Source organism: Rhinatrema bivittatum, chromosome 3 (genome assembly GCF_901001135.1).
Source record: "Rhinatrema bivittatum chromosome 3, aRhiBiv1.1, whole genome shotgun sequence".
Classification (NCBI taxonomy): domain Eukaryota; kingdom Metazoa; phylum Chordata; class Amphibia; order Gymnophiona; family Rhinatrematidae; genus Rhinatrema; species Rhinatrema bivittatum.
In genome coordinates this window covers 526,078,297-526,105,256 of record NC_042617.1, presented here as the reverse complement: position 1 = coordinate 526,105,256, position 26,960 = coordinate 526,078,297, and the positions used below count along the sequence as shown (strand labels likewise).

Sequence of the window (26,960 nt, the reverse complement as noted above, 5' to 3'; positions counted from 1 at the left end):
AGGAGAAGAAGGAAGGAAGGGAAGTTCCAGGATCTGGGAGACAGAATCCAAGATCAAGAAAGGGAGGATTTGAATTACAGTGGATGGGGAGGGGGGGTCCCTACCATACTCCGGTCCTGCTCCTCCGTGTAGACCCTAACTTCCCACCTAATATCTCACACACAAACACACAACCCTCCTCTCTCCCACACATGAACATTGCCCCCTGCCCTTGTTCCCCTCTCTCACACAAACATACACCCCCAGATGATCCCCCTTTCATCCCCCACCCTCTCTTTCCATCCCCCAATGATCTCTACTCAGCCCCTCCTAATCTCCCCAAAATGATCCCCCTTCACTTTGCCTGCTGCAGGCTCTCCTGTTCCCTGCATACTGCCTGGAGGGGAGGTGCTGAATCAGAATGGAGAGGGCTGTTCTCTGCTGAGTGAGATTCAGCACAACTGAAAGGCAGCAAATCTTCAGCCAGCCTGCTACCCCCAAGATTTCTGCTGCTCTAGGCACAGGCCTATTGAGAAATCCAGGCCTCGTAAGCAGCCACAGTAGCAAGCCTGTAAATATTCTGTCTTTCTGAATAAAATCAACTTTATTATAAAGCCTATGAGTCTGTCTGGATTCTGCCACACAAACACTTACAGGTCGATACAGTAAAGTGTGCTCCGTCGGAGCGCACTGTCAGCCTGCTCTGGACGCGTGTTTTCCCTTACCCCTTATTCAGTAAGGGGATGAAAACACGCGGCCCACCCGCGGCACCTAATAGCGCCCTCAACATGCAAATGCATGTTGATGGCCCTATTAGGTATGCGCGCGGGATCCAGTAAGTAAAATGTGCAGCCAAGCCGCACATTTTACTCTAAGAAATTAGCGCCGACCTTTGGGTCGGTGCTAATTTCTTCCGGCGCCAGGAAAGTGCTTTTCTGTGCACCCTCCGACTTAATATCATAGCGATATTAAGTCGGAGGTCCCCAAAAGTAAAAAAAAGTAAAAAAAAAAAAAAAATAATATTTGAATTCGGCCCGCGGCTGTCGGGCCGAAAACCGGACGCTCAATTTTGCCGGCGTCCGGTTTCCGAGCCCGTGGCTGTCAGCGGGCTCGAGAACCGACGCCGGCAAAATGAGCGTAGGCTGTCAAACCCGCTGACAGCCGCCGCTCCAGGCCAAAAGGAGGCGCTAGGGACGCGCTAGTGTCCCTAGCGCCTCCTTTCCCTCGTTTGCACCGCGTCGCCTAATTTGCATGCTGGAGCATACTGGATAGCTCGCACCGGCGAAGGGCCAGTGCGTGCGCCGGGAGAGCGGGCGTTCGTCTGCTCTCCCGCGGTTTTACAGTATCGGGCTGTATATAATTGCAGCAGAATTTCAGAAACTTTGCTACAGAATTTTCTAAGACATGTCACTGGTGGCTGTGGTTATAAATCTGATTGACATGTTATTAGAGTTTGTGTCACATAATGACAATTTGCACTGTGTTACAAGACGGAGCTGTGTTTATATTGAGCTTGAAAGGCATAAGAAGGGAAGGTTTGTCATGTCTGAAGAAAAAAACTGTGATAGGCCTGGAAAGCTCAAGGATAATATCCTCTTCAGCCAATTATTATGTCATTTCAATTCAAGAATGAGAAAGTAAAGTAATGTTACAGAAAGAAAAGGAATCTCCCCTATAAACGGAACCACACCTCGTCGCCGTACTGACCCCTTTTGCAGCCATTGCCTCTAAATGCACGCTGTGGTCTACCTAAGCTCATACAGCCACTCTCCGAGCAATCAGGGAACTCCCAGCCCTACAGAGAAGCGTCTGTCGCCATGCCAACGGTACCGCCGCGCCCAACGTCTTGCGTCAGGCGCCACACGACAGAACTTGCTTAGCACGTGACAACATCACTTTGGACGCTCAGCCTCAGAGCCGAGCTCTGACGTTTTCAGGCCGGGTGTAACCACTATCGAGTAGCGCCCCGCCCTCTGAGAGTCTACTAGCACACTTACACCAATCAGCGTTTGGTCTTTGGTTCTATGCCACTTCCCCAGTCGAATAATCAACATGGAAGAGAAGGCGGGTCTTCCTTAAAAGTTTCTTGATCACGATCGTGACTTGTCTCCTTTCTAGCCTGTCATCGTCTTATCTCATTTACTTCCTATCCTTCTGTCCGCCCAGTGATGATAAACAATCAATCAATTGATCGTTCTCCTCCCTTTTGCTGTCTCCATTTTTATATTTGGATGATGGGGGCAGAAAGCTAATTGCTTTCTGGGAAAAATAATAAACGATATAGTCAGACAGGTAGGCGCGGGGGGAGGGAATTAAAAAAAAAAGTAAAACCTTATTTTGTTGTTGTTTTTCTCCTTTACTACATGCGCTAGCCTTCATTGCACGTGGGAAGAGCTCGAGGCAGGCAGTACCTATCTTTTTGCGTGCGTGGGGTGCGCGCGACGTACGGACCGAGTCACGCACACGCGGCGCGCGCACCCACACCGTCAAGTGGGGGGTGTGGGGGAGGGGGTGAAGCCATTTTGTCCCGAGCCGATTCCCCGGAGCAAGGAAGAAAGAGAAAGTAAAGGCAGGCCGAGGCGCGCGCGCGGGTAGGTGGGGAGAACGAAGCCCAGGCCCGACATATATATACACACACACCGAGGCGCTGGGCCCGGCGCTGCCGGAGAGGAGAGCCTCGCGAAGAGGCAGTGGCTTCGCCCCTTTGTGTCTGCGCCCAGAGTCGGCGGAACCGGCACCGGACGGGCGCGGCTCTCGCCTTTGACGGGCTGTTGGGGGCGTTTTCTGGAGGGTTTTTTTTTTTTAATTTTTGCCACGCAGACCCGGAAAAGGCCCTGTAGCGGTAGAGTTTTGGAGGATTTTTTTTGTTCCCTTTCCCGTATTCGTTTTGCGTGAGCTAGTTTCTTTCTCTTATTTTGTTTTCTCTTTTCCCTTCTCGCCTGGGCTGGGCTCTGGGTGCAGACGCGTGCGAATCCGGCTGTGTTGTATTTCTCCGGGGTCGGTGAGGAAGCAGCAGCCCGGGGGAACGACGCGGGGCGGTTTCAATGGCGAAGAAGACTTACGACCTGCTCTTCAAGCTGCTCCTGATCGGGGACTCGGGGGTGGGCAAGACTTGCGTCCTTTTCCGCTTCTCGGACGACGCCTTCAACACCACCTTCATCTCCACCATAGGTAAGGAGAGAGTCCAAGTCGCCTTGGCCTGAGCCAAAGAGAGATCCATCTACCCGTTCCCCCCCATCCCCATTCCGTAGCATTAATAAGAGTACCTGCTACAATAGACCTGCTGAGTGCTATTACTTTGAGGGACAATCTTTTTGTTTGTGTGTGTGTGTGTGTGTTATTTGGATATACTGGGTTGCTGATTTTAATCAGAACTTAGCTTGACTGGTGTGATATGGGGAAATTCGGCTTCAGACTTTGTTTTTGCAAGGACCCAGGAATGCGCTCTCCAGCCTGGTCCCTGTCACATGCTGCCTTCGCTCACTCCCCGAGCTTCAGGTTCCCTTGGCTTTGCTTTTTGCTCGGTTGGTATTTGTTCGAGCCAGTCAGCCTTTATGGTTTCTTATTTTTCTGCATTGGGACTTTAGGAAACTGTTTTAAGATAACCTTCACTCCCTTGGTGGTGATATTGAAGCAGTACTGGGTTAGTATTTGATATTAAAATGGGCAAAATATCAACGACTGAAGTTGCTGCGAGCCTTTTGTCATATTGCTTGTCTGGATTGCTTGTCTAACCGTTTATTTAACCTGTTCTGGATTTCTCCTTTTAGAGTTAGTCCGATATAAATTTCTATCCCTTTGTGACTTACAGCTTTGTGGGGGGGGGGGGATTGTTTACTTTAAAAATCACATTATCAGTTTTTGGTTTTTAGCTTTCACACCTTTTTAGTAGACAGACGTTAATTTATATCCTTCATTTTTTTTGTTTTAGCATTTATTCTTTTTTGTTTGCCTCAAAGAAACTTTGAGTAAACTCTTGTTCCCTGGAGTGTTTGAATGTCTATTTTGACATGTTAAGGAGTGTAAAAAATGCTTTCAGGTTTGTGATACTGCCTTTGTGTAACATTGACAATTTATAGTCTGTTTTGTGTGGTTCTCGAAATATACAGAAGTCAGGAATAGAAGGTTTTAAGTCTTCATTCCAATGTATGAAACACTTAACTTGAAATATGTTGACCACAGTATTAATATTCAATGTATAATAGTGGTCCCACCCTTTGTATTAAGAGCTTACTAATTTCATTCTTCTTCTGATCCTGCTTATTCTGTCAGGATGAAACTTGTAGAATGAGTGAGGACACTTTGCTTAATAGCATGATGCTAGCAGTGTATAAACTAATTAACTGAAGAGCCTGGTTGAAATATTACTCTGATTAGAAAAGGGAGCTTTGAGTCTGAAAGATGAACTACCGTATTTACTGCAGCATCAGTTTGTTCACCTAACTAGTAAATTTTACTTGGTGCATAGAATAGCCTACTGGTTATAATGAGCTGAGAAGTAGGGATGCCAGAGTTCAAATCTTGCTACTGATGCTTTTTGTGACCTGGGTAAGTCATTTCGCTTCTGGCACAGACTTAGGTCCTGATTTACTAAGCTCTATTCCCCATAGACACAGAATGGGAGAAAGCAATAGTAAATCAGGCTTTTAGATTGTAAGCCATATGGGGCAGGAACTACCTAGTATACCTGATAGTAACTTGCTGTGAGCCTCTATTTGGAAAGACAAATCTAAAATCCAAATCCACTTCTTCCCTTTTGATCTGAGTAAGACTCTGTGATACATTTTCTACATACTTAAGTTTAGTAACAGCTAAAATGTTTAGACTGGGAGAAATGCTGTTTTGTATATTAGAAAGTTGATGTCTATATTGGATTTTGCTTATTTTTACTCATTTTCACTTTACTAAGCTTTAACTCTAAAAGCTAGGGTGGAAGTTTTAACAGTTGGTGACAAAGTTTTAAACTTTTGTTTAGCCTATTTGTGTGTGTTTTTGAAAGGTATAACTGGCAATTTTAATGTCTAGTCAAACTAGAAACATGTAGGAAAGCAAGCTTGTTTAGACGTGAACAGACTAGACTTGCATTCTTTTAACAATTTTGTACCTGTATAATGCTAAATTTCAATGACTAGATTTCCAAGACACATTAGGCAATGGCAAAAGAATCAGATATACTGGGCACTGTTTTGCATATTACTTTACCGAACTTGTGTTACTTTAAATTGGACATGCATACAAATTAAGAACATATAGTAGCAACACAGGATATGTTGCAAATTAACGGGTTTCATTTTAGTGTTCTTTTTAGCAGCATTTATTTTTAAGAATGGAGATGTACAGAAACTGTTATTGTTGCAAGGGTTAAATTACTGTGCATGCTAAGACTTGAGTAGTGTTTGTGAGTGGCATAAATATGTTGCAGGTTAATTTGTTTTGAGAAAATGTTACAGTTACATTTGGTGGAAAATGTGTAGCAAATTCTTATCAAGGTACTGTTTCTGTTGGCAGTTCTAGCTTTTTTTTTTTTTCCCCTATAGAGGCTTCCTTTTCACCTGGACTTTCTGCATCTGTTTCTGACCTGTCTGCATGCCACATTTCTGCCAGGGAAGGGCTGGGGTAGAAAAGGTCATCTGAGACAAGTGCTGCATCTTGAGCTTTCTTCTCTTGTCCCCATCTTCCTAATCTTCTGGTCATAAAATCAAAGATTGGCTGTTCTTGGGTCTTTTTCCTCTGCATTTCCATCTTTGTATTATGCTTCATGCATCTGATGACTTTGTTATTCCCCTCATGTTATTTGTAAACCGATCTGATATGAATTTCTTTCATGAATTTCTTTCATGAAGGTCGGTATATATATATATTCTTTCATGAATTTCTTTCATGAAGGTCGGTATATAAAAATGTTAAATAAATAAAATAAATAAATGACGTGAAATGTCCTCAAACTCATGCCTCAATAAATTGGTTAGTCTATAAAGTGGCACCCACCTCTTATCATCTTTGCTATACCAGACCAACATGGCAATCCCTCTATTGATTGCTTTCAGGAGCCCTGGGCTTAAACTGGAGAGAGTTACCAAATATAACTTTCCCTGTGGGTTCTATAAGCATTACTCTCATTTTTTCATTCATCTGGACCTATATCACTTGGTAGTGTGCAACATTGCTGTTGAGCCAGCTGAGCATCTTTTCTGTTGGCATTTTTTTGTTTGAATTATTGTTTTAACATGCCCCATCTGTGACTTTGCTGAAATTGTAGGCTCAGCAGAAGAGATGGACCCCCATTGCAGGTATAAGACCAGCTAGTTCAGGACCAACAGTATAAGGCTGCCCTGGGAAGAGACTTCCCTCCCTAAATTGGTACATCATGAACTCACTTTTTGGAGCTTTTAAATCCTAACCTTTTCTCTACAATAAATACACATTCCATAGACTCATTTGTTATAAATGTTTGTCTTTACTAAATTGTAAGCTCCATGGAGCAGGGACTCTTGTGTATTTGTTCCACAAATACACAAGAGTCCCTTGTCCCATCCCCAGTACCTGTTTTTATGTATTTTCCACCTTTTAGTTCGGATGTTCAGGAAAAAAACTGAAGACTTGGCTATTCCAACAAGCCTTCCCTTAATCTGGGACCTCCCCAGATACAGACACACTCCAATGCCCTCTAGTCTTCGCACCTCCTTTACTGCAACTGTAAATATTGTCATATTGATATTGTTATAGTTCAGAGTTTCCTCTGCCACTGGCTCCTCTTCTTCCCAGTTTGAGTATCCCTGTTTCATTGTAACTTTCGCTTTCTCCTTGGTTATGTTAGTTATTTTCCCCCTGTTCCATGTAAACCGATATAAGATCTGTATCTTGAATATCGATATAGAAAAGCACTAAATAAATAATAATAAATATGTAAACCGATATGATGTAACCACGAATGCCGGTATAAAAAAAAGTATTAAATAAAATATCTGGTAGCACTTTAGAAATGATAAATAGTAGCGGTAGGGGAGGGGAAGAAAGGTGGATGTTTTCTTGTGCTTTTGTTTAGTGTCCTGAAAGGTGAAATTTTCTTTCAGATTCTTAAAAATGCATTATGATTCCCGTGAGAACTGTTTTGCTTTAAGGCATTGAAGGGGAGACCATTCTAAATTGGTGCTAATAAAGAGCCAAACTGAAAAAAAAGGTTTAAAGGACAGATGAATTGGACGCGTGGATTGACTGGAGGTTAAAGAGACCAAATGTCCTTGTAGAAAACAGAAATTTTGAGCATATGTAGGGAAATTTTGAATGAAAATTCTATTTATTATTTATTAGCTTTTATATACCGATAACCATTTGCACATCCTATTGGTTTACAAGGAACATTGCATTTTATGCTAATATTTTAGAGATCAGGGGAATGTGTTATGGCTATTTAATTTTGATGCAGCAACTTTGGTTGTAAATTGTCAATTAGTCTTGGGAAAATGGTAGCAATTGAAAGCATTTTACAATCATAAATTCACTTATGGTATGTATGTGTGTATGTATATAGATGTGTGTGTGTGTGTGTGTGTGTGTGTGTGTGTGTGTGTATATGTGTATATATATATATATATATATATTACTCTAATGCAGTTTGAGCCTGTTGCTTGACCTTTCTTTATATCTGTAATGACCCTAAAATATGATACATCTAGTACTGAATGTTCTATTCCTTTATAATTTTTTGCTGTTAAGATCCAGTATAAACTTCAATGCCAATCTTAATTTTTTTTAATTTAATATTTTTAAACTAGCTGTCTACGGTCTTCCACATTCTTGCCTTCCATCTCTTCTTTTTCTCTTTGCCTTACATTGGTTCCCACCTTTGTTTTCTTCTTGCACTAACAAACTTGGGTCTCAATGTTAAAAATTTTAGAAGATTTATTGATTCTTCCCCCTAGTTTAAGGAATCTGCTTCTCTCTGTTGTGACAGCTTGTTCTCTGGCACATTTTTGTTGGTCTTATCTGCACACTTTTGGCTTTACTTTGTGTAACATTTTTGGGATTGTGCTACTGCTCTTCAATGATCTGTTGCTTTAGTTGACCAGCAGCTTAATCCCTAATTCCTAGGCTCTTTGCTGGTAGAGTTTTTAATTACAAACCATCAGCTCACAATTTCACTAGCTTCCTTATTGGCTTTCCTGGTGCAGATATATCTCAGGATTCAGAAGATGACTAGTTATGTGGAAAAGGTGGAGTAGATAATGTAGAGTGGAGAATGCTTGCAAGTCTGATTCAAAAATTATTTTTTAATTTTTTTTAAGAAAATTAACTTAACTTTGACCCCTGGAAAGAATTAGTCTTTCATATTTTTTAGTCCTGTTTTCTCCATAGACCTTATTCATATTTCTCTTCACTTCTTATGTTTTGTTTTTCAGTTTGGTCACCTCTTGCTCTCTTTACTCCTCAGTCAGATTTTGGCCTTTAAATTTACATTTTTTTTTTTTGGTAGAGGTGCTATATGTTGGGGTTTTTCTCCTGGTAAGATCTATTCAGCTACCTCTGTGAAACCAGTTACTTCAAATGATATCCAACTTGCAATAGGAAGAAATCCATAATTGATTATCATAGATTTGGCTTATTAGCCCTATGCAATTAAACTTGTCTGAAAAAAGCAGCAATTTGCTAGTTTTTACATGCTTATTAAAAAGGGACTTAATGTGCTATGTGAACTTTTTTTTTTTTTTTTTTTTACTAAAGACATGGTAAAACTTCCCTTAATAGCTTTGTTGTGGTACTAATGCAAATGTTAACACAGTTTAACCCCCCATTTTAGCTATACAATAAAATCCCCACCGTGCAAACTGTTCCATAGTGACAGGTCTGTTTAGCAGAGGGATTTCATCGTCTCTGCTTCACCTGCCCCATCCCCCAGGACAAAGAGGGAGGTCCCAGAGAGGGTTGATGGCCCACAGGGACACCTTGCAAAGGGCCAAAAGTGTAAGTGAGCAAAGCTTCCTTTCATCCCACTCCTGGCATCTTTGAAAATGGTACTTTGCAGTTCTTATCTGGGGAGGGAGGCAAGAATTTTTTCTCATCAGATCCTTTGGTGGGAGGTGTAGGGAATGAAATTCCTCTTGCGAACAAGCTTTTTCCTGTGGGACTAGTTTGCAAGAGAAACTTCAAAACTTTCTGGGCCCAGTAAAAATGTATCTGGTTCTATCTAGGCATGAGTTAATTGTTCGGTCTTTACTGAGCTCTTGGAAAACATTGGGTATACAGAGCATATACTGCTTCCTTTTGGGCCTGGTAAAGCTTCATTCACATATGATGCACATCAGAACATATGTGCCATACTGGGTCCGACCAAATGGTGGAGCCCAGCATTCTGCCTGACAGTGGTCAGTCTGTGTCATTAGGAAGTACCTAATGAGGTCCTAAAGAATAGATTAAATTCTTTGTTGCTCACTCCCGGGATAAGTAGTGGCTTTCCTTGAAGCCACCTGGTTAAAAGTTGTTTATGGACTCTTCCTCCAGGAATTTTTCCAGCCCTTTTAAATCTAGCTCTGCTAGCTGCCTTGACTACATCTTTCTTCATTCTCATTTACATTTGTGTACATGATGAATTTAGTGCTTACACATTAATGTAATGGAGGACTGACTTAACATACACACTAAGGCCTTACTACATAGTACACTATCTATACATGTTAATATAAAAAAAATATATAAAGTCCTTAACTTCATTACTTTATTGTATAGGCTCCTGACATTTGCTTGAAGATGTCACCTAGGGCAGTGCTTCTCAGCCTAGTCCTTGGTGCATACCCAGCCAGACAGGTTTTCAGGAAATCCACAATGAATATGCACGAGATAATTTGCAAGCACTTCCATTGTATTCAAATCTATCTCATGCATATTCATTCTGGATATCCTGAAAACCTGACTGATTAGGTTTGCGCTGAGGACTAGATTGAGAAGTACTGCCCCAGGGTCATTAAGTCTGAAAGACTGAAGTTGCTCGATGTCTTTAGTGCCACTGCAAACCTCAATGCAGCCTCATTGGTAGGGCTGGGAAAAATCCTAGGCGCCGGGTTGCTTAAGTGCATAAAATCTGTGCCTTTTGAGAAGAGGAGTGCTGGGCCCAATGGGAGAGGAGGGGCCGTTGGTAAGAGTAGGAGCCAGCCCTAAATGAGAGGGGAGTTGCTGTTGGTGGTCAGAAGAGGGACCAGGCCTGAGTGGGAGAGGAGTTGGTGGGTAGGAAACTGTCTGTGTTTACGGGCAGCAGGGAACAGGGTATAAAAGGGAAGAGCAGCTGCTGCGGGCTGGTCACTGATGAGACTGGAGCAAGGCTAGGGATAAAAAAAAATGTAAATAAAATGCAAAATTACACATCCAGACAAAGAAAAAATGAAAAAAAAAAAGCTTTGAAAAGATGTTTCCTAGCTCCTAAACATTTGAACTAGTGCTCAGGTTTTACTAAAATATTTTCACTTTGGTTCAATTATTGGAAGACATAAGTATTGAAAGACTTAAGAGCTGCATCAACCTTTGGCAGTCCTGTATTATCAAGAGATTGTTCAACATACTCTGAGCTAAGTTCTAAAAAGAGACCCAGGAGCAGAGAACCTGCCTGGTCTACCTTCTCTATGCACAAGAGGAATTTCCTGCTATTACGAGGCATGGCAGTAAATATGCAAAAGCATCGGAGATCTGACAGCAATCACAGTCAATACTTGGGTTAAAGAACAAGGAGATAGAGGCAATATCCTTTTGCCCACTTCCACATGACTTTGTCTAGTGATGAGCTCAGCTTCCTGTGCGGTGACACAACCACAATGCTCTGTAAGGATCCATTCCAAATCATTCTGTACCCCCCCCCCCCCCCCCCCCCAAAGTTATTCAGGACACTCATCTACTGTGACCCTTCCTATTTTAGACTCTGTCACCTCTGGGCAGAAGCTGGACATTGGGATCCTTGAGGCTGTCAGCATGGAGCATAGCATGTTGGTATTGACTGTGGAGTTGACAGAGCCAGTCCTTCAAATCCTGCCACAGCACTGAGTGGTTCAGTACCAACATTGATATTTTGATCCTATCACTCAGATTTCAGTGTCAACTGCACTTAGTCATAGCCAGACAGTTTCTGTGAGAGAAGCCTATCCAGATGTTTGCATTGATGGGGTTTCAAGGCCACAACAGTCTGCTCATGTGCCCTCCGAGGGTAAAACTATAGGGATTGTGCCACTTCAGACATCTGCTTTGCTTGTTGTTAGATTCCAGTATTCCTCAGACTCAATCTTATGGTTTTGGAGAGTATGACTCTAGTAAAGAGCAAGCTCCAGATTTCTCTTTTGATCCCTCTCCTTCACAGGCTTGGATCAGATTCCCATCAAACCGCTTTGGATTATATCATGGCACAAGGAAAGTAGTCTAGAAATAGAAATCAGCATGTACGGAGACAGAGTTCTAGGAATATTCTTAAAGCAGAAGTTCCTTATTTCAAGGGAAGGTATGTTAGTAAGAACATAAGAAATTGCCATGCTGGGTCAGACCAAGGGTCCATCAAGATCAGCATCCTGTTTCCAGCAGAGGCCAAACCAGGATATAAGAACCTGGCAAGTACCCAAACACTATAAAGATCCAATGCTACTGATGCCAGTAATAGCAACATGATTAATAGCAGTTAATGGACTTCTCCAAGAACTTATCCAAATCTCTTTTAAACCCAGCTACACTAACTGCACTAACCACATCCTCTGGCAACAAATTCCAGAGCTTAATTGTGCATTGAGTGAAATAATTTTCTCCGAATTAGTCTTAAATGCTACTTCTACTACAAATACTACTTGCTAACTTCATGGAGTGCCCCCCAGCCCTTCTAATATCCGAAAGTGTAAATAACCGATTCATATCTACTCGTTCAAGACCTCTCATGATTTTAAAGACCTCTGTCATATCCCCCATCTTCCGTCTCTTCTTCAGACTGAACAGCCCTAACTTCTTCAGCCTTTCCTCATGGGGGAAGCTGTTCCATCCCCTTTAGCATTTTATTTATTTAAAGGTTTTTGTTTTTTTTTTTAATATACCGACAACAGTTTGCACATCGTATCGGTTTACATATAACTTGTGACTATTCGGCAGTGCCTTTACAAGGAACAGGAACTATGTGTACAAGAAATAACAAAATAACCTGGAAAAACTAGTAACTAGTATCTATTTACAGGATTCAATGGTAAATCGTCCATAAACTGATTGAGGATCTGGGTAGGCAAAGAAAATTACAGGATTTGCGATTGAACAAAATGGCAACAGAAGGATGTTCCTAAGGTTTTAGTAGGAGCGGGAGAGAGGAGAGGGATGAGTAGTTTAACTAGGTATTAACACGAGGGGAGGTAGAAGCATATTGTAAAAGGTAATACAAAATAAAAGGTGCTAGCCGCAGCGGAGTGGGTCGTCAGGGGGGTGGTTAACATATGAAGGGTAGGCCTGTAGAAACAGCCAGGTTTTCAGCTTTTTTTTGAATTTGTGTGTAGAGGTTTCAGTGCGTAAATCCGGGGGCATGGAGTTCCATAGGGTGGGGCCAGCCAAGGAAAAGGCTCTGTTCATAGTGGTGATTAGTTTAGTGGATTTGATAGAGGGGGTACGTAGATTTCCTTGGAGGGTAGTACGGGTTGGTCTAGTAGAGGTGCGAGGAAGAAGTGGGGGGTTTATCCAGTCAGTGTTTTCATTGGTAATGCTTTTATGTATAAGGGAACGAACTTTGAAAATGATGCGGGATTGTATTGGCAGCCAGTGGAGGTCGATGAGGGTAGGAGTGATGTGGTCACGTTTTCTGGAGTTGGTGAGGATGCGAGCTGAGGCATTTTGCAAGAGTTGTAATGGTCTGGTGTGTGTTGCAGGGAGGCCAAGGAAGAGGGCATTACAGTAATCCATTTTAGAAAAGATAATACTGTAGTACTGTATGAAAATCAGTGAAGTATAGGAGGGGTCTGAGTTTCTTGATGGTTTGCAGTTTGAAATAGCAGTCCCTTAGGATAGATTTAATGAAGGGTTTAAGAGAGAGCTGGTTATCAATAAGGACACCAAGGCTACGGGTGTGGGGGGGGAATGAAGTGGTAGAGTACGCAAGGGGAATGGAGGGAGAGGGATGTTGGAGATAAGGAGTTCTGTTTTTTGTGGATTGAGAGTGAGGTGCATGTTAGTGAGTAGTTGGTTGATTGCAGACAGGCATGATTCCCAGTTTTGAAGAGCGGTTTGGAGGGAATCTGTGAAGGGGAAAAGAATTTGGACGTCGTCAGCGTAGATAAAGTGTATAAGGCCAAGATTGGTAAGGAGGGTGGTGAGGGGGAGCATGTAAATGTTAAATAGGGTGGAGGATAGAGAGGAGCCCTGGGGAACACCACGGTCAAGGCTAATTGGGTTGGATTCATTATTGCCAGTGGAAACTGTGTAGTGACGATCTTGTAAGTATGATTTGATCCAGGAGAGGGCGGTGCCGGAGATTCCGATGTTACTGAGAGTGTTGATTAATATGATATGGTTAACGGTATCAAAGGCAGCAGAAATGTCTAACATGGCAAGAAGAAATGAGTTCCCAGAGTCAAAACCTTTGATGGTGTCAGTTAGGGATAGAAGCAATTTTTCAGTGCTCAGATTTTTACGGAAACCGTATTGTGTGGATGAAAGGATGTTGTGGTGTTCTAGGTAGTCGGAAAGGCGAGAGTTGACTAGTTTTTCCAAGATCTTAGATAGGAATGGGAGGTTAGAGATCGGTCTGAAATTGGCTAAGATGTCAGGGTCAAGGCTAGGTTTTTTAAGGATAGGTTTCACCACAGCCTGTTTTAGAATATTGGGGACTGTGCCTTGTTCTAAGGAACAGTTGCAGATAGATGAGAGGTTTGGCGATGGCTTTGGGGATAGCTAGGAGGAGTTTGGTGGGAATGGTTTCAGAGGGATGGGAGGAGGGTCTCATTTTTTCAAGATGTTTTCAATTTCAAGGGACGAGGATGAGTCAAAGGAGGAGAGGGTAGCTGAGAGATTGAAGGAAGGTGGAGTCGCAGAGTTTGGGTTAGACGAAAAGCGTGCTGTGAGAGAAGTGACTTTGTTTTGAAAGAGCGCAAGGTCATTGCAGTGAGTTTTTTGGTCGCCTTTCTCTGTACCTTCTCCAGTGCAACTATATATTGAAGTGAGGCTTGGGGTACTGAAGGATACTATGATTTGTCCCATGTAATGCAATTGACTCAAGTGATGGTGCAAGCAATTTGTGTTTTATATTTGTGTTGAATTTATTTTGTATTTTAGATCGGTCATGTTTTATGAAAATTTCACTATTTTATGCTTGTCATACTACTTTGCACAAACAGTGATCTGGAAGGTGGTATATGAATTATTGTAAATAAATGCCACGTTAAGACTTCAGAATAGTGCTACCAGAAGTTCTTTATATTACTAGCACTAGGAAAGTCTGCAGATTATCCTTAAAGCAAAAAAAAAAAAAATCCTACTGTTGTAATAAACACTTACAAGAAAATGTGCCATTAGGAAATACAAAGACTATAACCTTTTGTAACCTGTTAAGATTTATAAATAGGTTTAATAGGCAACTTGGATCAAGAGGTACACAAAAATAGATATACATACTGAACACGAGACCAACCTGCTGCACCAGATGAACACACATGCCACGCCAAAACAAGCAGTACACTATCTGTCATTTGGCTGTCTGGCTGGCTATGCATTTTCTCTGGTTGGGCAAGCTGTGCTGGTAAGCTGGGTATCCTTTTTTTTTTTTTCTTTTCTCTCTCCCTGGGAGCACAGATGGTGAATCCTCAATCCAGCTCCACAGTGTGGTACTCAAGATACAGGTCATGACTTGCATTATTTCCAGCTCCTGCCTTTCGTGCCCATGACTACAGAGGAAGCTGAAAGAGGGAGGAGCATAGCCAAGCTATAGCATGTGCTTTTGATGACTACCTGGCAGCTCCCTCCCTCCTGGTCTCGTGGTGCTAGGCAGTGTTCTAACAAACTTTTTTTCTGTCCCAGGTACAGATATTCAGGATGACTTATTTCCCATCGATAGCACGGCTGAATTAGCCATGCTGTCTGGGAGCATGCACGTGACCGGGAGTAGGCGGAGTTTTCCTCAGTGAGTCACAGAGCTTTGACTCTGTGCGGCTGCGCGGTCGTCTTTCTGCGCGATTCCCCTCTTCTCAGTCTTTTTTTTTTTTTTTTTCCCCCGCAAGCTGTTTCACATGCGGGGGTTTTTTCCTCTGAGATTTTTTGCAAGTTTCTTGATTCAAGATGGCTCCGAAGCCATCAGGATTTAAATACTGCCAGCGTGGCAAAGCTGTGTCCATCACTGATGGACATAACTATTGTTATGTTTGTTTAAGCCCAGACCACGACCAAGCCTCACGTAGAGACTGTGGTCATATGTCCCTAAGGGCCCAGTGCCAGCGTGCTGAAAAAATGGCGCATTTGAGAACGGGCTCATACGCCCCAACAACTTCGACACATTCTTCGCTGGGACCAGCAAAGAAAGGAAAGATGTCAATGAAGAGGGCCTCCTCCCTTGGCCCAAGTGAGCCTCGCTGCATCGATCTAGGTACCAGGCCCAGATTTGACAAACCTATGAAGCCTCCAGAAAGAGCCGGGGCGCCGGCTGTGGTACCTCAGCAGGACAAAGCCACGGGTGCATCGATTGGGCCACAGGGCCCTGTTCCTGGTTGACCCCACTCCCCTGCGTCGACGAAATCGAAGCATCAGAAAATGCCGATGCGCACCTTCGCAGTTGACTCCGAAGCACACGGAGCGACCGGAGCGCACAGTGCGTGTAAAAATACTCACCACATACGACGCTCTCCACGTGTCCGCATACCGCGACGCATGCTTTGCTACTGACACAACCAGGCCAGGAAAAATAGCCACTGCATCCCAAGAAGTCTCACAGGGACAAACGTGTAGAGCCTCATCTACTCATTCTGGACGCTCTACAACACCTAACCATCCACGTGAAAGTTCAGATGTGGATATTGAGCTCCTGTCTGACCCTGATTCCCAGTCTTCAAAGGATGCATCAGTGGATACTCCTTTTCGGATTTGTCTTCGGTATCTTGCAGCAAAAGATTATCTCCTGAGCTGCAAATACCCCTTGAAAAAAGACACAGACCATCTCCAGTTATTCTACCAAGTCCTCAACTCAGAAGAACAACTCCACAAGATATCTTGTTGGCGGCACTACCTACAAGACCATGCTAAACGCTGGGGCAATTACTCCCGCAACCAGGAACCCTGGCATCCACAGCCATGAAAAATTTCACAAGCATTTAGCTCGTTTTTTGAAGATCTTGAGCATGTGAAGTCCGATCCACCGGTAGAGTCTCCTCGCAGCACTTCACCTTCATCAACTGTTCCTAGGCCTCCTGCTTCAGCCGACCTTCCATCTCCGGCTCTCCCACACAGCCCGAATTCCCAAATCACCTGTCCTCCCCAGATTCCTCCAGGGGCATGCCTTCTGACCCACCAGAAGGCTTGCCAGAGCCGTACTCACCACTGGAGGACCTCTCATATGCAAAATCTATCGCAAAAGTGGAAAATCTTCTTCTGCACGTGGAGACAGGGAAAATTCCTGATCCCAGAGCTGAGATGCTTGGAATTCTCAAGATATTTGAGATGCCACCAGAACCAACAGCCTTACCCCCTCATTCAGTCCTTGATGGGGTCCTACACAAGATGTGGGAAACCCCCTTTTCCACCACTGCCGCATCTTGTAAGACAGACTTAAAATACAGAATGAGAAATTCTGCCATTTACAACTCCATCGTGGTTGAGTCTGCACTAGCAAAAGCGAAGCTCTCCAAGATCCATGCAGACACACCCCTGGGATGGGATCACAAATGCATGGACGATTTTGGCCGAAGAGTGTACCGTTCAGCAATGTTGTCCACAAAAATATATAGATAGTCATGTAAAACTGATGATGTTGTGTCTCCAAAAATTGCACCCTGTTTGGCTGAGGATAACACCCTCCCACAAGCCTTCCTAGATATAGAAGAAGGTCTATGCCACTTCGGTCGGTCTGAGGCATTCAAATCTTCTGCAAGATCTTCCTCAACTGCCATAGCGGCCAGGCGCCTTGCTTGGTTAAAGAAGAGTGCAATTCGTGAGAATGTTCATGAAAAGTTGGCAGATATTCCATGTATGGGGGATAACTTGTTCGGCGACAAGTTCGAAGAAACAGTGTCCCATCTAAAGGAGCAGAGCATGGCGGTACTCCCTCTCACTATCACCTCTGACACGCCCACGGGCTCTCGAAGATTCTACCCATCTTATCGCAGGAGGATTCTATCAAAGAGCATCCTTTAGATCATTTATACCTTATCGGACACAGCACTATGGTCAACCAAGACCTTTGTCGCAACCACATCAGTCCAAGGGGCAGGCCAACAGCGACAACCAAAACAAAGGGCTGCAGCTCTGCAAAAGCAACTGTCTGCATTTTGAGTTCTATAGAGCCACCCCCACCAACATTCATAGGATGACATCTGCTCTACTTTTACAGCAACTGGGAGTCCATCACCTCGGATCAATGGGAACTCAACATAATCAAGGAGGGTTATGGCCTAAATTTCTTGACCCTTCCATCCCTTCCCCATATACCTCCTATTAGAAGTACATCTTCTCACTTATCATCCCTCAACACAGAAATTCCGAATCTACAGATTCAGAGATCTGTTCAATCAGTCCCTCTTCAACAACAAAATCAGGGATTCTATTCCCAATACTTTCTCATCTCAAAGAAGTCGGGAAGGGGGGGGGGGTGGTCTACACCCCATCCTAGATTTAGGAAACCTCAAACACATCCAGAAAGAAGAGTAAAGATGACCTCTCAAGAACATCTTACCTCTTGTTACAGCCCAACAATTAGCTATGCTCTATCGACCTGAAGGATACATACTCCCATATACCCATGCATTCATCTACATGGCGCTACTTTTGTTTTCAAATTCAGAACACACACTATCAATACAAGGTTCTACCATTTGGCCTGTCCTCGCCCCCAAGAGTATTCACGAAATGTTTAGCAGTGGTGGTAGCTCATCTCAGACAACTATCAATCCAAATATTTCCTTATCTGGACAACTGGATGCTAGTGGCATCAGATTCAAATACGCTACAAGCACACATGATACGCACGATCAACTGTCTCCAGACTCTGGGCTTTCTCATCAATTACAAGAAATCACACCTATACCTACGCAAATTCTGCAATTCATAGGAGCTCTCATCAATACCACAGAGGAGAGAGCCTACCTTCCCCAGGACAGAATGCAAATGCTTTCTGGCCTAACACAGAAATTATGCAGCTGAAATCAGGCATCAGCACGCCAAGTTCAACTCTTGGGCCACATGTCAGTCTTCCATGTAGTCCCCCACACGAGACTGCACATGTGCTGTTTACAATGGGGCCTAAAAACTCAATGGTCACAGTTCCTACAGCCCCTCAACGCCAGTGTTCAACTCACAAAATCAATGAAAGCAGACATTCAGTGGTGGCTCTCTCCCACCAACCTATTCTCAGGAGCTCCCTTCCGGTTGCCCCCTTCATCAGCTAGTGCTCACAATGGATGCATCCCGGAAAGGTTGGGGAGCCTATCTCTACGAGAATCCACGTACAAAATAAGTCTTCTGGAGTTACACGCAATCTGGAGGGTGCTTCAGACCTTCTCTTCTGAAGTCCAAGGAAAACGTCTCATGGTGTACACAGACAACCAAGCCACCATGTTTTACATAAACAAAGGAGGGTCTGGTTCATGGACACTCTGAAAAGCACTTTGAATACTCCAGTGGGCGAGTGCAGGCCACTTGCCTTCCGGGTCTGGACAACGTCATGGCGGACCGCCTAAGCAGGGTTTTCCACCCATACAAATGGACTTTAAATTGAGATGTGGCCCTCACCATTTTCCAACAGTGGGGCTTCCCAACAATCGACCTCTTTGCCATGGAAAGCAACAGACAAATACAGATCTTTTGCTCCATTTACCCCAGCAAACTTTGGTTCGTCCCGGATGCCTTCCTCATTCCATGGACGACGGGCTTACTATATGCCTACCCTCCCATTCCGCTAATATCAAGGACAATTTAGAAATGCATTCAAGACACTGGACATGATCCTCATAGCTCTAGCATGGCCGAGACAATGGTATGTGTATCTCATTTAACTTTCCATACGCCCACCGATTCCACTGGAAAACCACCCGCAACTTTTAACACAAGAAGGAGGCTCCCTTCTCCGTCTAATGCATCAATCCCTCCATCTGACAGTGTGGAGATTGAAAGGCAAATATTAAACCACCTCTGCCTACCTTTGCAGGTAGAAGATATCCTTATCGCATCCAGGAAGCTGTCAACCAGACGTAACTATGCTGGCAAATGGCATCACTATGAGATGTGGTGTAAGCCGCAGAACCTAGATCCATTCTCCTCTACCGCCATCCAGCTACTGGAGTATCTTCATACTCTTTACCAAGCGGGTCTAGCTACCACGTCAGTTCGAGTACGTATCGGCACTATTGCAGCTTTTCATCTCTCATAATGGCTTACCCATTTCTAACCATCCTTTGATTTTCAGATTCATGAAAGGCATGCTTCACCTTAGACCGCTGGTGACAAAGCCACCTGTACCATGGGACCTGAACATTGTCTTGGAACAACTAATGCTGCCTCCCTTTGAACCCTTAGACACAAGCCACATTAAATACCTGACATGGAAAACAGTATTCCTGGTGGCCATCACATCTGCTAGGAGAGTGAGTTACAAGCCTTAGTTCACTACTCTCCTTACTTAGAATTTTACCACGACAGTTACCCTTCGTCCTCATCCCACCTTCCTTCCCAAGGTGGTCTCTGCTTTTCATCTCAATCAAACCATCATTCTGCCCATTTTCATGCCAAGGCTGCATCTCAAATTGAGAAAAGCTTCTCCTCTCGCTGGACTGTAAAAGGGCTCTGGCTTACTATAAACAAAGGTCTCAATCTCCTATAAGACCTTCTCAGCTCTTTCTTTCATTTAATCCAAATGATCCTGTCAACCCATCTCTAAGAGAACCATCGCCAGTTGGTTATCACAATGCATTCAGTTTTGTTACAACAAACGATCAATCAAACTTCACAAGAAGCCTCAGGCGCACCAAATACGCGCCACTGCAGCATCAGTTGCCCACTTGAACAAGGTTTCATTACTGGATATCTGCAAAGCGGTCCTCCATCCATACCTTCACGTCACACTATTGTCTACAACAGCAAGCGACCTCCGATGCAGCGCTTGGCACAGCAGTCTTGTCGACTCTTCAAAACCAATGAGACTGTCTACTACTGTATGGGTTGCTGTTCTGACCTTCAAAGACATACGGTCTTGCTTCAGCTTCGGCTGAAGCAAGACCGACTACAAGTTAAAGATAAGTGATCATTATAGCGGCATTTACGTGATCATCAAAGCATTAATTCCAAAGTGGACAGTGAACACTTTTAAGAGTTTTCATCTAACACTGGGGTACCTAATGATTTTCAAAGCCTTTGCATAGGCTTTTAGTCACGATAGCCGTATCAAGTACAGCATCGTATGAAGGTACATTCAGATTTTCCATCATCTTTGACATCCATATAACAGGTCTTTTTGAATCTAAGATCTTTCTGTAGCAGGAACATTTACAGAAAGTAAGCATTGGACCTGTGAATAAGTGTACATGCCTATAGGTACTCCAGCCCTGCTCCTTCATCTCATACAGGTCTCCTGTTATGTAGAGACCCAAGAGAAGGCATAGGCCAACACAGGGCTTGTGAGTGCATGCTGACTCACAGGCCCTGTGCTAACTTTTATATTGTTACTGCTGCGGGCCCTGTAAGCATGCTCATGTGCGCATGCTCAGACAATGTAGCTAATTGAACTGAAACAGCTCTTCCAGGATTGTTCATGTGCCTTGTTTTTAAACCACTGGTCTAGGTATCCAAGCATCTAACTTTTTTTTTTCCCACCTTTGCTTATATATATATTATATATTATATATGTATTCTGAACTTAACTATCTAAGTTCTCTTTGCAGCCAATACTTGGCTTGATGTGGATTGCCAAGTGGCCAATGTGTTACATACTTGGAGTAGTGAAACACACCAGTAATGGCAAGGTATTCTTCCTCATCCCGTTACACCAGTCCAGACACATGGATTATTGTTGTCTATTAGCAGATGGAGATAGAGGACACTAGAGATGTGAATCGTGTGATCGATCGTCTTAACGATCGATTTTGGCTGGGGGGGGAGGGAATCTGATCATCGCGGTTTTGTTTTTTTAAAAATCGTTTAAATCGTAAATCGGGGGAGGGTGGGAAAACCGGCACACTAAAACAACCCTAAAACCCACCCCGACCCTTTAAAATAAATCCCCCACCCTCCCGAACCCCCCCAAAATGTTTTAAATTCACTGGGGTCCAGTGGGGGGGTCCCGGTGTGATCTTCCACTCTCGGGCCACGGCTGCGTTAATAGAAATGGCGCCGGCGCTACCTTTGCCCTGTCCCCCGACGTCACGAGCGCAGGAGATTGCTCCCGGACCCCCGCTGGACCCCCAGGGACTTTTGGCCAGCTTGGGGGGGGGGGGCCTCCTGACCCCCACAAGACTTGCCAAAAGTCCAGCGGGGGTCCGGGAGCGACCTCCTGCACTCGGGTCGTATTGCCGTATTGCAAAATGGCGCCGGCCACCTCGAGGGTGGTTTCAGTCTTTCTTTCTCTGCTGCAGTCAGGTTGTCTTTCTGGAAACTTGGGGTGGTGTCTTAGTTCAGAGGGCAGCCAACTGGACCTCCAGCAGGCAAATAACATGGTAACAACACAGTCTTAAGGTGGCAGACCCAGAGCTTGCAGAATTGTGTATTCAGGGGTCAGAAGTGCAGATAACCTTAGCCTGGTGCCAGAATATCATCTGCAAGTACTCCAGAGTTAAGGAGTAGATCTAGGCTGAAAGGAGCTCAGTCTTGAAGCTTAGACTTGAGCTTCATTAAAAGTCTCATGTAAAGTCTTGGGATGTGAAGTTTGAGGAGGTAGAGTGGCTAATCTATAAGTTGTCGGGTTTTTTTTGGTTTTTTTTGTCATCAGGACTTCATGTATATGCATAGATTCTAAAAGTCCATATTGACTGAAGATGACCACGGTCCCCTGGCATAGAATTGGTGGGGTTCCAATATAATTTAGCTGATAATTATATGGAGATTCTCATGTGGATAATGTAGGTTGGAAGACATCTGAATAATACTGGGCCTTGTAAATACAGTTTGTCAAGGTCACAAGCTATCAAATTTCTCTGGTAGTTCTAACTAAGTTGAGTGGATGACATTGCTCAATATGGCGAACAATAGCAGCTGCTTCTCCTTAGTGCAGGTCACTGACATCCACATTAAAACTGCAGGGGCCATTACATGGCTTAGCTTCCAGGCTGTGTTGCTTGGGCTTGCACAAGTTTTTCGTTCAGTTGCACACTCCTTTTTAGGGTGACTAGCGTATCCCTACAGCGCCCCTCCCCCTTGTGCTTGGGCTTAGTTCCCTTATCTCTGGACTGGTTGGGCTAGGCAGAAGCAGGAAAACTACTATTTTGGGAGGAGAGGGCAGGGAGGGTTTACATAGCAGCATGGAAGGGCTTACTCCTTTCTGGACACACTCTGAGGTGCAAATAAAAGAAGAATCCATTAGAAGAACTTAGCCTGCCCTTCTAAAGTCAAATGCCTTTGGCATTTTTCCTTCCCAAAGGTATATTTGGATGGGGCCACTGCTATTGTGGAGACAACTTGCCTTGATGCAGGGGATCTTCACAGCTTTCTGAAAGTGTATTTTGGTGGCAGGCTCTGCTGCTAATCAAAGGGAACTGAAACTTAGCTCTGTGTGCAGGAAACGCAGTGAGGAAGAGGAAAGCAGGCAGCCCAGCTACTGCAGCAATCTGTACTGGCAGCCCCAGCCACCAGTTTGGGATGTTCCATGTCCCTTGAACGAAAGGGTGATCATGGCAGAGACACTATTTTGTTTACATATGCACTTGCATTGTGAACCCAGCAAGACTGCATGTTGAGCATGAGGCTTATTTTCAGAGGGCATCTTGTTAAAGACATTATGAAGGCCTACAGTTTATCATGCATGGAGGGCCTGTGTGCTTATGGGGAAAGTTCCTGGGTTCCAAGCAAAAAATTCCACTTGCTTTTCTTTTGGACTCATTCTGGTCCTTCTCTGTCCAGGCTTTGAAAAAAGGTTTTTGGGGGGAGTTGGGGGGAGATGTACTTCCTGAGCTTGACAGATTCCAGGAATTTTAGTGGGACCCTTCTTCCTCTCCCCTGGGACCTCTTCCTGGTCTGTTTGAATTATGAAACAAACTTCTGTTCTCTGCTGAAGCCTAGACTGGAGGGAGGTTGGTTGAGTCCTTCCCAGTCCTTTTGCACAGGTGTTCAGCACCCTTCCAGCTAGGCTGATTAGTGGAACCTTGGACATCTAGGTGGCTGCCTCTACTGGATTCTCCTTGGGGCCAGCAGGGGAGGTGAGCATTGGAGAGGACAGTCCCTTGGAAAGCCTAGAATAAAGAGTTTGCTTCTGAATTTGCTTCTTTGTTTTTAGGTTATTCTGCAAGAGGGACTTGTTCTCATTTTTCCTTCAGGTTGATTCCCTGGTGTTTTGCTGAGGCCAACAGGACAGAACAGCATATTCAAAGTCTGACCCATTGTAAGTATTCCCTGTTCGGACAAGGTCTTGGAGGGCCAAGTACTAGTGATTCTGAGACTCACCAGAGGATAGTGACCAGTGGCCTCAGGGATGTCAGTCAGCCTGGGGGAAGTGATACTCTGTCCAGATATTGATCAGTCCATTCATAGAGATGAAGAGAACTATCGATGCATGGTCTTCTCAGACTATTTATATTGAGGGTTGGCAGGTCCCTTCCCCCACCAAATCTATTCTGGTAAGCAACCAGTTATCTGCCTTATTGAGAGAGATTCTTTGTCCCATCAGGCCAGTGGTTCTGGTCATGGAATGGGTTGGGTTGTGCTTAGAGGTTGTCACTCCTTTTTGTTCTGATGCTTGTATGTCAGCCTCCAAGAGTGGGGTGGTAGAAGCTACTTTGTGGAGAATTCGGAGTTTGATAGCTGTGTTCCAGAATTACTTGAGGCTTATGGTTTGGGTTGTCACTTCTGTCTGGGGTTCTGAAAGAAAAAGGTTTGTTTCCTCCAGTGCTCCCTCAGTCAGAAGTGTGTTGATGTCCTCCATATGGGAACCCTCTGGCAGCTGGCTTGAGTAATTTTCTCCCCTACACCTTTTAAAAGCATCTGTTGAATTCCCATCTGGGAAGATCTCTAAAGGTTTTTTTTCCCTTGTGTGTTGTATTTTGAGGGAAACATTTCTGCTTTTGACATTTCTTCAGACTGGCCGCTGGGATCGGAAAGATATATGTCCCATCCTTATTTCACTCTGTACCTTGACATTTGAAGGCTAAGGAGTGCCTATCAACCTCACACAAGGGGGCTCAGGCCTTCAGAGTCTTGGCCTGAATGGTGAGCCATGCAGGAAGTCTGGTGCTTTCTAGTCTCCAGGTTTTCTGGGGGGTTTAGCTTGATACCAGGTAGGCAGCAGTTTCATGACTCGAGTGAGAGTCACTACATGGTTATCTCAGGTGCGAGTTTTATCCCACAGAGGTCCCCCAAGCTATAGTAGTGTCAACTCCTGAGTTCTGTGATGGCTTCTCTGGATCTAATTTTCTGGGGTTAGGGTCACATATGGCTTCAATGTCCTTATTTTCTTGCTAGTCCCCTGTATTCGAGGTACTGAGGGGTGTGTCTCCCTTTTCCATTCGAGGGTGGCCTGACTTGGGTGACAGGTACCATGATCTGTCAAGAAGAATGGATCTGGATCCTTTCAGATTGGTTATGGGCATGTTAGAGAAATCTGGTGCACTGTGGTGCTGTTGCCACCTATCCGACCAAGGCCTATCCGACCAAGTCGGCAATATTTCATGCTATGGCACTTTTAGGAAACAGCTTAGTGTTTTATTTCTCGCAAGTATTTGGTACACTGACAACTTGATTATGTCCTTATGCTACTAAAGAACATGAGAGATTCTTTTAATCTGAAATATTTTTATGATTTTATTGTATTTTTTATTGTACATATATAATATTACTATGCTCTGTATGTCATGTGTAATCTGCCGAGTACCTTGTATCATGCAGGATATAAATCCACTAAATAAGGCATATGGTTACAGCAGCATGTGCTCTGTAAACCGCCCAGAAACTAAGGCTGTCATACTGGCCCTGTTCAATTTCCTACCCTTAATGGTTACTTATGTGAAGGGGAAAGGAGATGCTCAGAGACCAAATGGTAGTCCAGCAAGCAGATGATTTAAAAAGGTAGCACACATTTTAAACTGACTTTCTTCACAGGGATGAGTTGGTTCCTGGAGAGCATGAGCTCAGCTCAGAAGCATTCCTGAATTATAGGGATCCTCCACAATTGGATTTGATGGCAAATCATAAGTTTGCAAGGCTTACAAATTCTTCAGCTTCCAGAAAGAACAGAGTTCCAGTGATTGCTCACAGCCTGGTATGCCAGAAACAGGCTCTGTTTTGTCTTACAAGCCTAACCCTTGAAGTGTGGTGGCGCAGAGACAAGTATTCTTCAGCAATTATATTTTCTGCTGGAATATTGTTAAACTTCAGGCTTGTTTCATAACTCTGGCAGTTTTGCCCTGGTGAATGGAAATCCCATCCAAGCTGACATTGCTGCAAAGGGGTTTTTGACACGAGCTAAGATTTCCATTCCTGGGGGGGGGTGTCAGGTTCCAGTTGCTGATTTCATGGTACAGATATCTGATTCAGGGAGTTCAGTATTAAGTGTATTTGTCCTCCCTTTGGGGCTCTGGTACCAAAATGGGCCTGGGTCTGGTTCTTAGAACTCGTCTCTCCTTTTGAGATGCTTAGTCGTATGTTCGCAAAGGATCTTCCTTTAGGGCAGTATCCCTAGTGGTTTTTGCCCAGAGTTCTAGACCTTAATTGACAGTTATTCCTCCAAGTCTTTTTGCAGAGCTGGTCACTTTAAACATTGCCGTTCTTATCCAAGGTAATGTTTTGCCTTCAGGACATCTTGTAGATTAATTAGTTGGTTGATCGTATTTGGTTTGTTGCATTTGTTTTGATTTTTATTTGTGGTGCTCTGTACATTGCTTAGGCTGTAAGCGATTCATAAACTTGCAATAAAGGTAAAGATAAATGGGCAGCATCTTTCTGTGCCCAATAAAGGGGAATCTCATGGTTAGGGTAGTCTCTCCATTTTTATTAAAGCTCTTTAACCGTTTCTCAAATAGTTTAAAAGTTGGCTAACCTATAAGCCTTTATTTGGTGGACCCTGCTGGTGAGAGTCTGCTTCAAAATCCTCATCTATGTGAATCAAGCAGATTTCCTCAGCTTTTTGCTGAAGGGTCAGTAGGTCCGAAAGCAATTCATGCTCATTCTTCAAGGGTTCAGGCTTCCTGTTTAGTATTTACAGCACCTGCTCCAGAGGATATCTGTAGAGCAGCCATTCAGGCTTTCTTACATTTATTCGTACGCAATACAGGTTAGATGTACAAGCCAAAGAAGATACTGCACTGGGGCAGGCATTCTTGGCAGAACCCTATCTTGCCACTCATGTTGGAATGGGCTGGGGTAAGTCCCATGTGTCTGGGCTAGTGTAGTATTATAAGGAAGGAGACATTTTTGTCTTGACTGTTAATATCCTTTCCTTGAGGGAAGTCAGGACCTGCATTGTTCCTTGGCGGTGGACCCTGGATTTCTCAGGAAATTGTTTTTGTCTTTGAGGTGCATCTGAGGTGGCTTTTTATTTATTTTTATTTTTCTTATTTAATATCCTTTATAAATCACTTTCCAGATTTTAGAATAATCATGTACAAGTTAATTTTAAGAATGTCTCATTTTTATTTATCAAACAATACATATATTAA

General features: G+C 43.8%; 1 protein-coding gene across 3 annotated transcripts in view; it reads left to right on the top strand.

Annotated features, from left to right (window-relative positions):
* The first annotated feature begins 2,139 nt into the window (after positions 1-2,139).
* The window catches only part of RAB10 (RAB10, member RAS oncogene family), a 221,331-nt gene continuing 196,510 nt past the window's right edge, over positions 2,140-26,960 (top strand). The window contains exons 1-2 of one of the 3 annotated variants that reach the window (XM_029596272.1): positions 2,140-2,271; positions 2,941-3,150. In XM_029596272.1, the coding sequence (XP_029452132.1) occupies positions 3,024-3,150 (127 nt within the window). In that variant the 5' untranslated portion in view covers positions 2,140-2,271; positions 2,941-3,023. Of the gene's footprint in view, positions 2,272-2,413; positions 2,571-2,940; positions 3,151-26,960 lie in introns of those variants that run through there. The other 2 variants (XM_029596271.1, XM_029596274.1) reach the window with 2 other exon arrangements.